The sequence below is a fragment of the Sprattus sprattus genome (genome assembly GCF_963457725.1).
Source record: "Sprattus sprattus genome assembly, chromosome: 4".
Taxonomy (NCBI): domain Eukaryota; kingdom Metazoa; phylum Chordata; class Actinopteri; order Clupeiformes; family Clupeidae; genus Sprattus; species Sprattus sprattus.
This window is the reverse complement of record NC_137923.1, coordinates 11,546,570-11,559,836: the sequence shown is the minus strand read 5'-3', so window position 1 is coordinate 11,559,836 and position 13,267 is coordinate 11,546,570. Positions and strand designations below refer to the sequence as shown.

The window sequence follows — 13,267 nt, the reverse complement described above, 5'->3', positions numbered from 1 at the left end:
GCTGGACCTGTTGGCCAGGAGGGTGGCCACAGTGAATGTGCCTGGCTATTTTTGGGCTCTGAAGCCCTGGCACACTTCATGGCCCTGGCAGAGGCGTGGCGCTGGCCAGTAGACTCTCCGCACTGCAGATCCTGACTAGAGGGGCTTCCACATCAGTGCTGTCAGCCCAAGGGTCCCCTACATCACCATCACCAGACTCCAGCACCAACAGCGACACCAGGTCTTAGGCGGGTATGACCTCCAGCAGCTTTTCCGAGATCTGAGCCAGAACCATGTCCTCTCCCAGGTCCAGGCTTAAATGGAGGCGGGCCAATGACCACTGTGGGCTGCAGTCTCTGCACTCGATTCTGAAAACAAGGCCCTACTCTCAGTGTCCCTGACTCACCAGCCGGGACGGACTCCTGCATCAGCCCTAGCAGACTCCTGGGGGACATTGTGACGTCCCTCAGCTCCTGGTGCCTCTACAGCTGCACTCGAGAGTCCTCCAGCTGGTCTATGGCTTGGTAGGGACCATTGCAGGGCTACCAAGACTGGGCTGCAGCTGGTCAGACAGCACCCTACCAACTCACCAGGATGGTCTCCATGACAGCACCAGCTTCCTCAGCACCTCAGAGACTATGTGTGTGTATGTTGGGGGCAATTAGGTGGGGGCTGTGGAATTTGCAGGGGGTTAGCGAAGCTTCTGCATTACGTAAGTGACAGACTGTGGGGAGCTCCCAGTAGGCCTATGCTATGCATCTTGACCTAAGTGTGTTAATTCTGTGTAAATGTTCCAACTCAGAATGTATAGCTCATGCCTCCCCTCTGTGTAATGTTAGCTTGTGTGCCTGTTAACATTCCATCTGTGTTTATTGCTGTTGGATGCCTGTAGTTCCCTGTTTTTAGTTTAGCCTTATCTCCTTATTTCACTGTTTGTGTCCTTGTTATGTCAAAATACCTGCCCCTTGCTTTTCTCTGGCTGTATCAATGTTACCTGCCTGTTTACTCTCATAATAAAAGGCTTGCAGTTAAACAACACGTTGTTGGCACGTTATCGTCGTCGAAGAACCCACCGACATTACAGTTTGATGCTAAAATCAAGAAATCAATCGACTCGTGTCGATACATCAGCAGTAGACTATGGTGACAGTAATCTAAATGATACGGAGATAGCCTGTGACTAACTTGAACGACAACGCCCCCCTAATCTTTCACATGCACGCAACCAATGCGAGGAGGGGAGAGCGCATTGAACATGAATACATCGGTATCGCTGAAACCCTACTGAGTGAACTGGAGTGTTGGTCTCTCTCTCCGGCTGTTGGAATACTCCGCATACTCAAAATACTTTGCCTAAATAATCAATGGAAGAAATACGTTTCGCTTGTTATGAAAGCCTAAAACGTACAACGCTGTAGTCGACCAGTTTTTATTTACATCGTTTGGTATCAGTCCTTGGAGAACATCCTTTTAACTTCGAAAGGCGCGCAAACAAGGAGCGAATTTAAATTGATGCTCTTTCACTGGTCTCTCACCTGTGTACACGGATGGTATCCCGTTTGAGGAAGTTATACGGCTGCACTCTCTGGTAAATAAATGCTTTACATCTAAAAAATAAAATAAAAAAAAATAACACAATGTTGGTCTTAACAAGAATACATTTCATCATTATGCCCAATAGTTTACCATATTGCTTGCAAGCTAGTCTAGGCTACAGACTATAAAATAACTTTGTGTATGACGGCAATGCATGAGAGGTTCAACTTCCGAGTCGATTCACACGGAATGTATCGTTAATGCCTATGGCTTAAATGTTACTATATAATCAACTTACTCCGTGTTGTTAATAAAGTTGGTGGAATTCAGCAGTCTGTATGCTTTTGTAATTGATATTTAAAGCGAAATGGCTCACATCAAGTGTGTATATAAAATTTCAATAGGGTACAGAGGCACATTTGAAAGAATGAAGAGTCCTTGGGAGAAGAATGCACGGTCGAAGTGTTGGTCTTAGACCGGTTGATCAGATGCTCCGATGGGAGGGAATGGTACTCACCCTACGCTGCTGCTGGGCTATAGCCACCGCGGCAGCCTTCGTTGATGCCGCTGACCCATTGAGTTGGCTCCTTTCGGATAAAGGACCTTTTCACCGCGCTCAGGAGTTCACTGAGTTCTCGGAACGCTATGGACATGGCTTTACTACGAGATACAAGATTTACAGGTGAGATGCAAGAACGACCTCGCATATTGAGCACCTTAACATTTTATTTGTAGGATCTCTTGTATGTCTATTCAGCGAGCCTACCCTACTTTTCTGTGTCAACTTGGGGACACAATTAATCAGTCAGTACATGTGCTGCATCACAACTTTCGAGCAATTGTGCATTTGAATGTGTTGTGCTGTTGCATGTCGTTACGTGGAGCAGTAACTTCTTCATATCATAGTGTTAGGTATCTAGGATGAATAACCGAGGTACCAAAAATATCGCTAGTCACAGTTAAAATATACTCTATGGGACATATTCGTACATCTCAGCTGGTCTTTCCAATAATGTGTTCCTACCCCCTAGTGGTTAAGGCAGAAACCTTCTCATTTCATAATAATATTGATAATCAAACTGGCAAGGCCTAATCATCATTTCATCATTTCAAGTCAACACAAGCCAGGATTAATAATATCTCTTTATACTGAGATGTTATTTTGGCAGATGAAAATGATTATTACATTTCTGTTATGCAATTACCAGTTCTGTAATCTCTAGGGAAATCAATGCCTTGGGACAAACCCAATAAAATAGCAGATGTCTCTCATGAACAGGACCATCCTAAAAAAAAAAAAAAGAGCACAGAATGCTGTCCATCTGTACCATGCTTTTGCCTTAACATAGCAAGATATTTGCTTCTCAGCATTTTCAGGTCCTTTGAAGTTGAGCTATCATATTTTAAATTACTGGTGCTTGGCATCAAAATGACTGCCAGTAAACACATCACATGCAGTCATGACTGCATTCTGTGCTTTTGTTGTCAGGGGGACATCAAAATGTGTTGCTGTTGGATTGTACTGTATAAGGCATCCTCAAAATGTTATCTAGACTATAGCCTATCTGAATGTACAGCACTGTATTGTGAAATAGTATTTAAAAAAACAGTAACAAATAGAAACTAAGGTGTAGCATATGAATATATGCCTTGCAATGCATTAAGAGTAAATATAATATCATTATGTTATAGGTTGAGTGACTGCAATGAGTATTCCAGCCCTTACCTTTGTACAAAAGAATCAGATATTTTACTGTTACACAAGGAAATAAAATAGCCAGTAGATATTTTACAGCTGTGTCAATACTAGAATGAACAGAAGACACAACCTTTACTGCTACTCCATTAGACCATATCGCACATGTTCAAAGTTAATCTGTACCGTAATACTTTATGGAGCTCCACATGAATAGCTGTTCAACAATAACAAGTATACATTAGCTTCTGTAAGAGTTAACCCTGTGTTTCTCTCGACAGATGTTGGCTGTGATGATGATGATATCATTATTATTATTGCAGCAAATAGGAAATTGCTAACAGTAGGCCTACGTAGTATGACAGTAGAGTAATAAACGAATAGTTTTCATATTATTATTTCATACCTAACATGTAACTGTATTTTTGTATTTTTTAGACATTTATTATTTAATTAATCTGTGAAATCTTTTTTTTTTTCATTTGTGATTATTTAAAGATAAAAGTATAACATATTTCTGTGTTACAGCATAGATGTATTATTAAAATAGGGCAACAATGCATAATATATGTAAGAACAGTAAGCCATAAGGATATACCAGAGCACGTAACCACTCTCAGATGTGGCACCATGTATTCTGTGTGCAACAACATATAGCAGCGCTGATTAGAGTACTGGCCTTAGCGCCCAGAGCACCCACCCCATCCTGAACTCCATCTCTACTGCCTGCGGTCCCCTCTATTGCCTTTTGATTAGACATAGCCCCAGGTCCCCACCGGTGGCTGCCAAAGCCCTCTCCATCTGAGCGTCCCTCTGTCAACTTGTGCTCCCTCATGGGGAAGAGGCTGCTGGATGGCCCTCTGCATGTGTGTAGTGCCCGTCAAGCACCTCCAAGAGCCACTCATCTCAGGCCTCGTTAGGCTGATTGGCTATAATGATACACTCCATCCATCCACTGGCGGATCATTCGCTGTTTTGTGTTTCAGAGACACTGAAATGATTGCCCCCCCTCCTACCACCACCACCACCACCATCACCCCCATGGAAACAGGGCAAATCATTGTACTTTCAATTTACAAGAATAAGTAACAGCTTGGTTAGAAGTTTTGATTTTTTTTGTGAGTTGGAGGTTTTCTTTCTCTTTTTTTTAACTTTCTTGGCATTTGAAAAGGATTGCTTTAACGGACCATAAGGACATCTGATTGTAGAGGCTTGAAAAGCTTGCTGAGCTGACCCAGAGGTTGGGGGCAAACCGACAATTTCTGCAAAATAGCACATTTTGTAAGTTTCACATCTTCAAGTTCTTTTGTGGTCCATAAGGGCTAAAAAATAGTAACAGTTTTAGTGTGATAAGAATACAAGTATTTTTCCTTATGTCTTCTGGAGATGCTAAAGCCAAGAGTGAATGAGGCACTGCATTGCTGTAAAATTCTGTGAAAACCTGCTGCTAATCACCTAGAGATTATCTCTGGGCTACAAGGCATGTTCCATTATGTATGAATGGTGTAGATTAAGCCCTGTGTTAACCTATCACACGTCCAGTTGGCATTCTCTGTAAACAGTGAGTGGGAGGGAAGGATCTCTGAAGCACTAAACAAAAAGCACTGGGCCTTGGGGCAGAAGTACACTCTGTCAGCCTGGATAGAGAGGAAACTTGAGATGACTAGCTCTGCAGTTTGTCCTCTAACTCAAATGTTGTGTGTTGTTGTGCCTACATGCAAGTGTGTGCGTCTGTGTATTTCTCTGGGAACAAAGGCTAAGTGCAGCTTACACAAACTTGCAGTGTGCAAATGTACTCAAACATAATGGATGTAGGCTCTGGACAATAACTCTCAGCGTGACAGGAGACTAGTTATTCAATAAGGTGATCTTTCAGCTAAATGTCAGCAGGAGTCAGAATCATCTCACAGCAATTTTGATCTCTTGAAGCCCCAACTCCCACTCCCATCCCATGTTTCAGACCAAACAACAGATCTGTTTTCTGGGAAACACAGGGGAAATGGTGGGCAGAGTCTCTCAAACATCTCATTATGGGAAACTTAAACTTGCCAGAATGAAACAAAGTTTCCAGCTCAGCTGTTAATATCCTGCAACATGCTGTGTTGTGGAGGAAAGAGGTCTCAGTGGAAGGGTAAGTTTACCCCTGTTGGTCCACCAGGAGATTCAAGTCACAGCACAATCAAGCTACACCCACTGTGCCGGATTTGCCACAGCAGTGAAGATAAATTGTGTGGAAAAAGAATAAGCACTATGATTCTTTGGGAGTTGGAGAAACACTGAGGGTGGGGAGATAAATCTGGGGAAATAAATCTAAATCATTTGCATATTGCTGATTACATTTCTGCTTTTCTCCACATTGCATATTGTCCTGGTTATTCCCCCCCCTCCCCACCCAGTGTCGATGCTGCATTCAACGTTTACCTTGCTTCGCAGGGAGTTTGGGAGATGGAGGGTTAACAGCTTGGCCTTGGAGAGACAAGAGAGCAATGGAGTGGCTGCCCCTCTTGACCCAGAGTTTATCCACAACATCAGATTGCTGGGGCGAAGGCCCACCTTACAGAAGATAACAGAGAACATCATCAAGAAGTATGGGACGCACTTCCTGCTCTCCGCCACTTTGGGAGGTACAGACAGACAAATACTGTTTTGATGTTCTACAGGCAAAACAATAGAGAAGATGTATTTCAGATGAGCATAGCATATTCCATTCTCCAAGGATATCAAAATCTGATGGATAGGTTTTTATAGAGAAACAAAAAATACTGCAATAGGTATTCTTTTTTCAGATTTAATGAAAACAACTTTCTGAATAAGCAATGACTATTGCAATCTCTCTTTCATAAACTACACATGGCTCCAAATGAACTGAAATGGTCTAATTTTACATTTATTTAAGATGCACAACTCCCAAATGTCCAGTCCTCCCTGCACTTGCTGATTGGGGGCACATTTCCATTTATTTGAAAGGGGATAATTCTTGATATGAGATTCATACTGTTGCCTGTGGTCAGACATACTGTTCACACACTGTAGTCAGATAAACAACCTTTTTTTATTTAGCCTCAGTTTAGATACACTGCAAAGGGGCTATTTACAGTAAAGAGAATATTGCCCCAACATCAGTGTCTTAATTTCCAGGGTCCACAGATGCACACACAAAAGTCTAAACATTGAACTGTAGTCTAAGTCAATTTGAATAAAGATATCTGGTGAAGCGAGTCTAAAGCATTCAATTACCCCTCTCTGTTGGGTTGTCAGGAGAGGAGTCTTTGACCATTTTTGTGGACCAGAGGAAGTTGAGCAGAGGCCCAGAGGTTGGGATCGATCTGAACAGCACCTCAGCGCTGACCCTGGAGGCTCTTCACCAGCTGGCTGCCTCCTACTTCATCGACAGAGAGAGCACACTGCGCAAGCTGCACCACCTTCAGATCGCCTCTTCTGCCATCAAGGTAAAACACAGTCAGTGATACACAGTGGAGAAACTGCTTCTGGGGAACAGGAGGACGACACTGGGAAGTGGAGGTGTGTTTTCCTCCTTGGGTGAAATGGGTCTTTTAAAAATGTACTTTTAACTATCTATGGATCTATGTGTCTTTCTATCTACCTACAGTACCTATCAAAATAGTGTGGTTATTAAGAGCTGACCTACTGATGATGTCACTTAATTTAGTTGTGTAGTTAACTAGATAGTGCACTTCCCCTTTCCTATTGGTTCTCAATTTTGACACTTACATTGTTTGTTGCTCGGCATGTGGAAGGGTTTACATTGCTCAGCATTTGTCATATGCTGGATTCCTTCTCACAAGTCTCTTTTTTCCTGGCCATCTGTATGTCTTCTGTGAAGTGTGGTAATCTTTCATTTGTTTTGGGGTGGTTCTGGATTTAACTTGATCTTAGTTTCTTAACTACTACAACCACTTGAAAGTGAATGCAAAACTTGAGCAGACTTCATCAGTGCCTATGGTGGCTCTAGAACAAAACACCCACTAGGTGAGCTGACTTTCAGGCCTTTGGGCTCAATGATTTGAGTTATACAAATATCTGGAATAATGGAACAGGACTACCTCACACTTATTTAGACCAGGGACAGTTTTATAGATCTTGGTTTAAGTTATCAAGGTCCGGATTTATATTACATTTACTTGATACCCCCTTGCATAAGAAATGTTTAAACCACTCTTAACCGCCACAGTTGCTCAAAGTATCTGGGTAATTGCTACTATATTTGTTTTGCAAGTGCACATGGGCTGTCTTTAATATCTTCATCTGCTTGCCAAACAAAATGTTGACTTTGAATGATGTAAGATGATTACACACGCTACACTCAGTTGCTTACTGTGGCTAAAATTGTATTTTCTTGATATGCCAGGACATTTAAATGAAACCAGGGTAAGACATTGTCAAGATGAGAGGGGGAATCAGCTACTGCCTTTGGCACTTGACCTAAGAAAGAATGATACATATGTGGCTTGATTCAATTCATATTCCACTCGGCTTTAGGTAATTCCATTTGTTAGCTCTTTCAATTATGAGCAAAATGTCAAACACTGGAGAAAAGGAGACATGGATGAAATATGAACAGGTTATAGTAATGTTAAAAGCAGCCTTGTCTTGATTACCTCTTATTATGAGACAAATGGATAAGCTGTTGGATGAGAGATTAGAATGGGCTTTGAGGTAATACTGTTCATTTAGACTTTGAATTAGGATCTATGAGGCAGTGTATATGAATGTTCATTTGTGCATATTGATCTTTATTATGCTGGCAGTTTGCATAAGTCAAGGCATCCTGGACTGTGGTTTGCCTTGCGTGGTGGTTAGTGCATTATATTATGTGTGCAGGCAGGTCTTTCTCTGCTCTCTCTGGATCAAATGGGGGAAGAGTATTCAATCCTTTGCTGCCAGTTCTGCAGGGAGTAATGGAGCTGCACTAAAAGGCTGTCTGTTCTGTATCAAATGATTTCAGATAAATCATTCGCCACTTTTCACTAAACAATGAAGACAATATGGGGGGAAACTGTTGGTTTTTAGAGTGGTAGCTCTGTAGTTGCAAGAGTGCCCGAACTGAGAATATACTGAAAGCAAAAGGTGGCTGCTTTTCCCATAGGGACCTACACTGAGAGGCAGAGTCGGGTACAAAGCTTGAACACTTGCTGAGCATTACATTTGTTCTTAGCAACTGTCTTCAGTTAATGAAGAATCTGCGGTGTAGAATGCAGTGAGCCAAAGCTCTCACCACCTGCCATTTCTCGCCCAAATGCTGCCACTGAATTTCATTCAAATTAAATATGACAGCAGGAGACTGCGGTGCAGGCACAAAAATGAATATGTCAGTCACAGTGTGACATTTTACAGTGCAGACACAGCCCCTTTCAGCTTCAGGGTTATGGGTTTTGTTAGCGACCCCTTTCTTATTCATCTTCGTATAGGAAAAACTATTCGGACAGTTCGTCAGAGAAGAGGATGACATGAGCGATTCCTTAGTCATTGATTTTTTTTTTGAGGTGTTGGAAGCACTGTAATGTCAGACAGTGTCTGTGTGGATTCCTTGTTTTCTGGTAGCTTCTTTAATTAGAAGCTAGTAGAGAAGACCAGATCAGAACACCAATTCACACCATCCATTCTGTTTTTTTTTCATTGCTGTCTAAGTCTTTCTTTTCTTTCTTTTTTTTGGAGAAAGGACGGTCATAATTTTGTATTAATTCTACTCAGGTAGAGAGGAACCAATATATCAGTAAATACCAGAAAAAAAAATCTTTGCTAGCCTTCAATAAAACAGGTGCTTCTCCTGTATTACAGAACACTAAGAACAAAATGACTGCAATAATTATGCTAAGTCAGCTGCAGTAAGGAGAGGGATTCTTTTTCAATAGTTCTTTGTCAACACTAAGTATACTTTTTCATTTGTGCTCTTAATTAGTCTCCATTCAGCATTTAAACAGAACGGATGCACAGGGACCTGCACCCCCTGACCTTTCCAATGAATCATGCTGTAGATGCGTTAGTAGGAACATCACACAACAGCCTGTAAAGGGTTTGATGGAGTTGCAATTCTTTCTTTCTACCTCTCTCTTTTTTCCCCTTTTTACTTCCCCCAGCTCTCTCTTTCTCTCACTCTTTTGGTTGCTTTCTCTCCATCTCTCACCGTCCTTGAAATCACTGTTTGTGTTGTTAAAATGAAGTTTAATTGCTTTTTGAAAGAAGAAGTAAATAGTCCCGACAGTTTTTGCATATCAAAACACAACAGTGTGTTGTCTCACAGTGGGTATAAAAGGTACTGCCAACCCCCACAGACACTAATACTCACAAGCACCACATGCACACACTCTCTCACACACATACACACACAAAAGCTAGAATGATGTCTAAATTAATTATTTCACTTTTACCATCTAATCTTAAATAAACATATTTCCATATCTCATTAAAATGGTATTATTACCATTCTGTTTGTCTGTAGGTGACTGAAACGAGAACGGGCCCCCTTGGATGCAGTAACTATGACAACCTTGACTCTGTCAGCTCTGTACTGGTGCACAGCCCCGAAAACAAAGTCCATTTGCAAGGTGAAACCCTCACTTATATTTATGCATCCCACAGTGGACCTGAATATTCAACAGATATCGCCAGTCCCAAAACTAGCATCGTTACCATGGGACCACACACAGTTCAGCAAAGTGGCAGTACTGCTTAGCAGTCACCACTCACATTGTTTGTAATTGATAAAGTAATTTATTTTGAGTTTGCCTAAATCATTCCTATGACTTCACAGTCATTTGTCTCATGATTACCTTGATTGTTAATTGAAAGTCTTTAGCACCTGGCTCTAATGAACCCCTGCAGGCACAGCCTGGTGGGATTGTTTACTTCTCTCTCTGCCATCCTCTCACTCCCTTAGGACTCCAGGTCATTCTGCCTGCCTACTTAAGAAACAGCTTCATCCAGGCAGCCCTGGGCTACATCGGCTGCAATGCAGAGGGCCAGTTTGTTTGCCGACAGAACGACTGCTGGTGCCAGTGTCACCCTGGTTTCCCACAGTGCAATTGCCCTGAGCAGGAGTTGCATTCCCTGGAGGCCAACCTACTGCGTGTTAAAGAGACCTGGAGGGTGGCAAACCAAGGGTTTGAAGAGTCAGGTACTTCCTTTGGTTTCTTTGACTTCGCACAGATGCAAAGTGCTGAGTCACTGTAGAGAACTTTCACTCGAGTCAAGCATGTGTGAAACTCTCCTGTTGAAAGAAATGCCATAGCATGTGACTTGCTGGAAGCCAAAAAATGAAATCTTCCTTGCATTAAAGGTAGAGAACTACCATTCCGCAGGAGTGGAGGACCACCATACCAATGTAGAGGCCAATCATTTACAATGATCTGTCTCAGTGGTCAAAAACCTTCAGATTCATTCGATTCATGGCACGGATGAATAATTGACGTAATAATGTGAAGTTAAATAATTAATTGTAATCTACTTACTTTAGACGAGTTCCAGAGCTTTGTGGGTCGGCTTCCGTTGCATTACGCCTTGAACTCATCGGCCATCTTGCACTTATGGAGGAACGACGCCAGTCTACAGCATCGGTATCGGCTGCTGGAGTCAAGCACCAGTCAGCTTCTCGCTAAGGCCCGGAGAACCACTAACAAGCTTTTCAGCCTAAGCAAGAGATGCCACACTCAGCCCAAAATAGTCGTGCAGAGAGAGAGGTGCGGTGTTTTTATGGAGACTTGTTAACCCAAGGTTTCATGCATTGCTTTCTGTAATAATTATGCAAGTGTTTTTTTGTTTTTTTTTCGTGCAGAATGTTTTAGTCGACTGTGAAAAAATGCTGACAGAGTGTGTGCGGCACTAATGTTTTTTGAGAGTTTTTTCAAGCGTGAAATTGCACCCTGTGGTAGTCACTTGTGGATCATTCTTAGTTAATGCTTTCAAGAGAGCAGGGAAAATAGCTGTGCCTGCTCTCATAATGGGGCAATACACCTTTGGCTATCATTGCTACTGTCTCTGGTGGTTCCATTGTATTGTTCACTGCAAAAGGATTACGTTACGTTGGATTGTCACATTTTGTTTGTCATAATGCAATGGAGAACCTTCCCTAATGCTGTTTTCCCAAACACAAGCCATTCATCTGTGACTTACTTTCTGTTTTTATTACACCAATTTGTTCCTTTTATTGTGCACCGCCACTGCTGCCATGACATTTCTGTTTCTGTTATTGTTAGGTCTGATTTATAGGCTGTTGTTGCTCAAACACATCTGAAAAGTCTAAACCACTTTTCTTTTCTATCCCTTCTCTTCTCTATCCCAGGTCCTTCAGATACTGGCTGAGCTACATCCTCTCTATGCTGTACTGCAGTGAGAACAATCTTGTTGGCCAGTACTCAGAGGAAACCCACAGCTGCACCTGCCCATATGAGCATCCTCCCTGCCAGGGCGTAACCCCATGTTTAGTGGGCGAAGGTCCCCGCTGTGCCTCATGCTCTGTGGAGAACCGTACCCGCTGTGCCGGTTGCAACCCTGGGTACACCCTCGGCCACGGCTCGTGCCGACACGCGGTGCCCGACTCCTCGGACCACTACCTGGGCTTTGAGACAGACCTGCGGGATGTGGAGCTGCAGTACCTGCTGCAGCGGCGGGACGGGCGCATCACGCTGCACGGCATCTTCGTCAGCAACGACGTGCGGCTCAATGCCTGGTTCGATCCGTCGTGGAGGAAGAGGATGCTGGTCACGCTCAAGAGCAACAAGTTCAAGTCCAACCGCATCCACATGCTGCTGGGCCTCTCACTCCAGATATGCCACACCAAGAACAGCACCCTGGAGCCCGTGCTGTCTGTTTACGTCAATCCCTTCGGGGGCAGCCACTCTGAAAGCTGGACCATGCCCATCAACCAGCAGGGCTACCCCAACTGGGAGAAGACTAAGCTTGATATCCCTCTGTACTGCTACAACTGGACTCTGACGTTAGGCAACAGGTGGAAGAGTTTCTTCGAGACGGTGCACTTTTACCTAAGGAGCAAAATCAGGGCTGACTCGGCCCAGGGGAACAGCTCGTTGTACCTGGAGCCGCTGGAAGTCACCGACCCCTCCCAGAACCTGGGTTACATGAAAATCAACAGCATGACGCTGTTTGGCTACAGCATGCACTTTGACCCAGAGGCAATCCAAGACCTGATTCTTCAGCTGGACTACCCGTACACGCAGGGGTCCCGGGACACTGCACTGCTTCAGCTGGTCGAGATCAGGCACCGGGTCAACAGGCTGTCCCCGCCTGGACCTCAGCCTCTGGATCTGTTCTCCTGCCTGCTCCGCCACCGCTTAAAACTATCCAGCTCAGAGGTGGTGCGGATACTCACAGCTCTCCAGACATTCAATGACAAGCAACCATATTCTATGGAATATGAACCCACCAAGCTATGTAGTTAGTAGGCAGGTCCAGCATATTTTTTGCCATTGTTGCAACTTTCCTTTGGTAACACTTCCTGTGAATACCCTCTTCATAATACATTGTATACATATCTACATTGCATCATATGCTTTGCACAACGCATTATAATGTGTATTACAGAGTATCTCATGAGGTTTTGTAATCCCCTAGATTGTAATCCAATGCACTACATTATGCCCTAAAACCAGACAGTTATCATAATTTATATTAAGTGCAGCGGTAGTTAGAAAAGCTTAATACTTCTTTCAATATCTTTTTAAATAATTCACTTAACTGAGTTTTCACAATTTTCTACATGCCCTCTGCAGGTTAAAGTTTTAGGTAGAAGTAATATGATCTATCATTCTTAGAATTATGTAACTGAGTATTCATTTGTTTCCCCTCCATTGCATATATTGTGCAAAGGCATGTTTACAGTATATGTTTGCATCATTTATGCTAAAACAAAGCATTCTAAATAGGTTTTCTCCTACACATTTGGCAGTTGATGTTATTGACAGGGGGCAGTTAATAAGGACCCAAATGTCTCCGGTGCATTGCAGCTATTATGGTCAAGTGGAGGGGCAAATTGGTATAATCTGTCAAGTAATGATGGTTGTGGTACTGTTAAATATTTGT

General features: G+C 42.9%; 1 protein-coding gene across 1 annotated transcript; it reads left to right on the top strand.

Moving 5' to 3' along the window:
• Window positions 1–1,964: 1,964 nt before the first annotated feature.
• On the top strand, window positions 1,965–12,627 carry brinp3b (bone morphogenetic protein/retinoic acid inducible neural-specific 3b; the record flags this gene model as incomplete). The annotated part of the gene is made up of 7 exons (XM_080837802.1): window positions 1,965–2,197; window positions 5,645–5,835; window positions 6,470–6,660; window positions 9,672–9,777; window positions 10,110–10,346; window positions 10,686–10,908; window positions 11,511–12,627. The coding sequence occupies 7 exons, from the start codon at window positions 1,965–1,967 to the stop codon at window positions 12,625–12,627; spliced, it is 2,298 nt and encodes a 765-aa protein (XP_080693928.1).
• Between the last annotated feature and the right edge of the window lie 640 nt (window positions 12,628–13,267).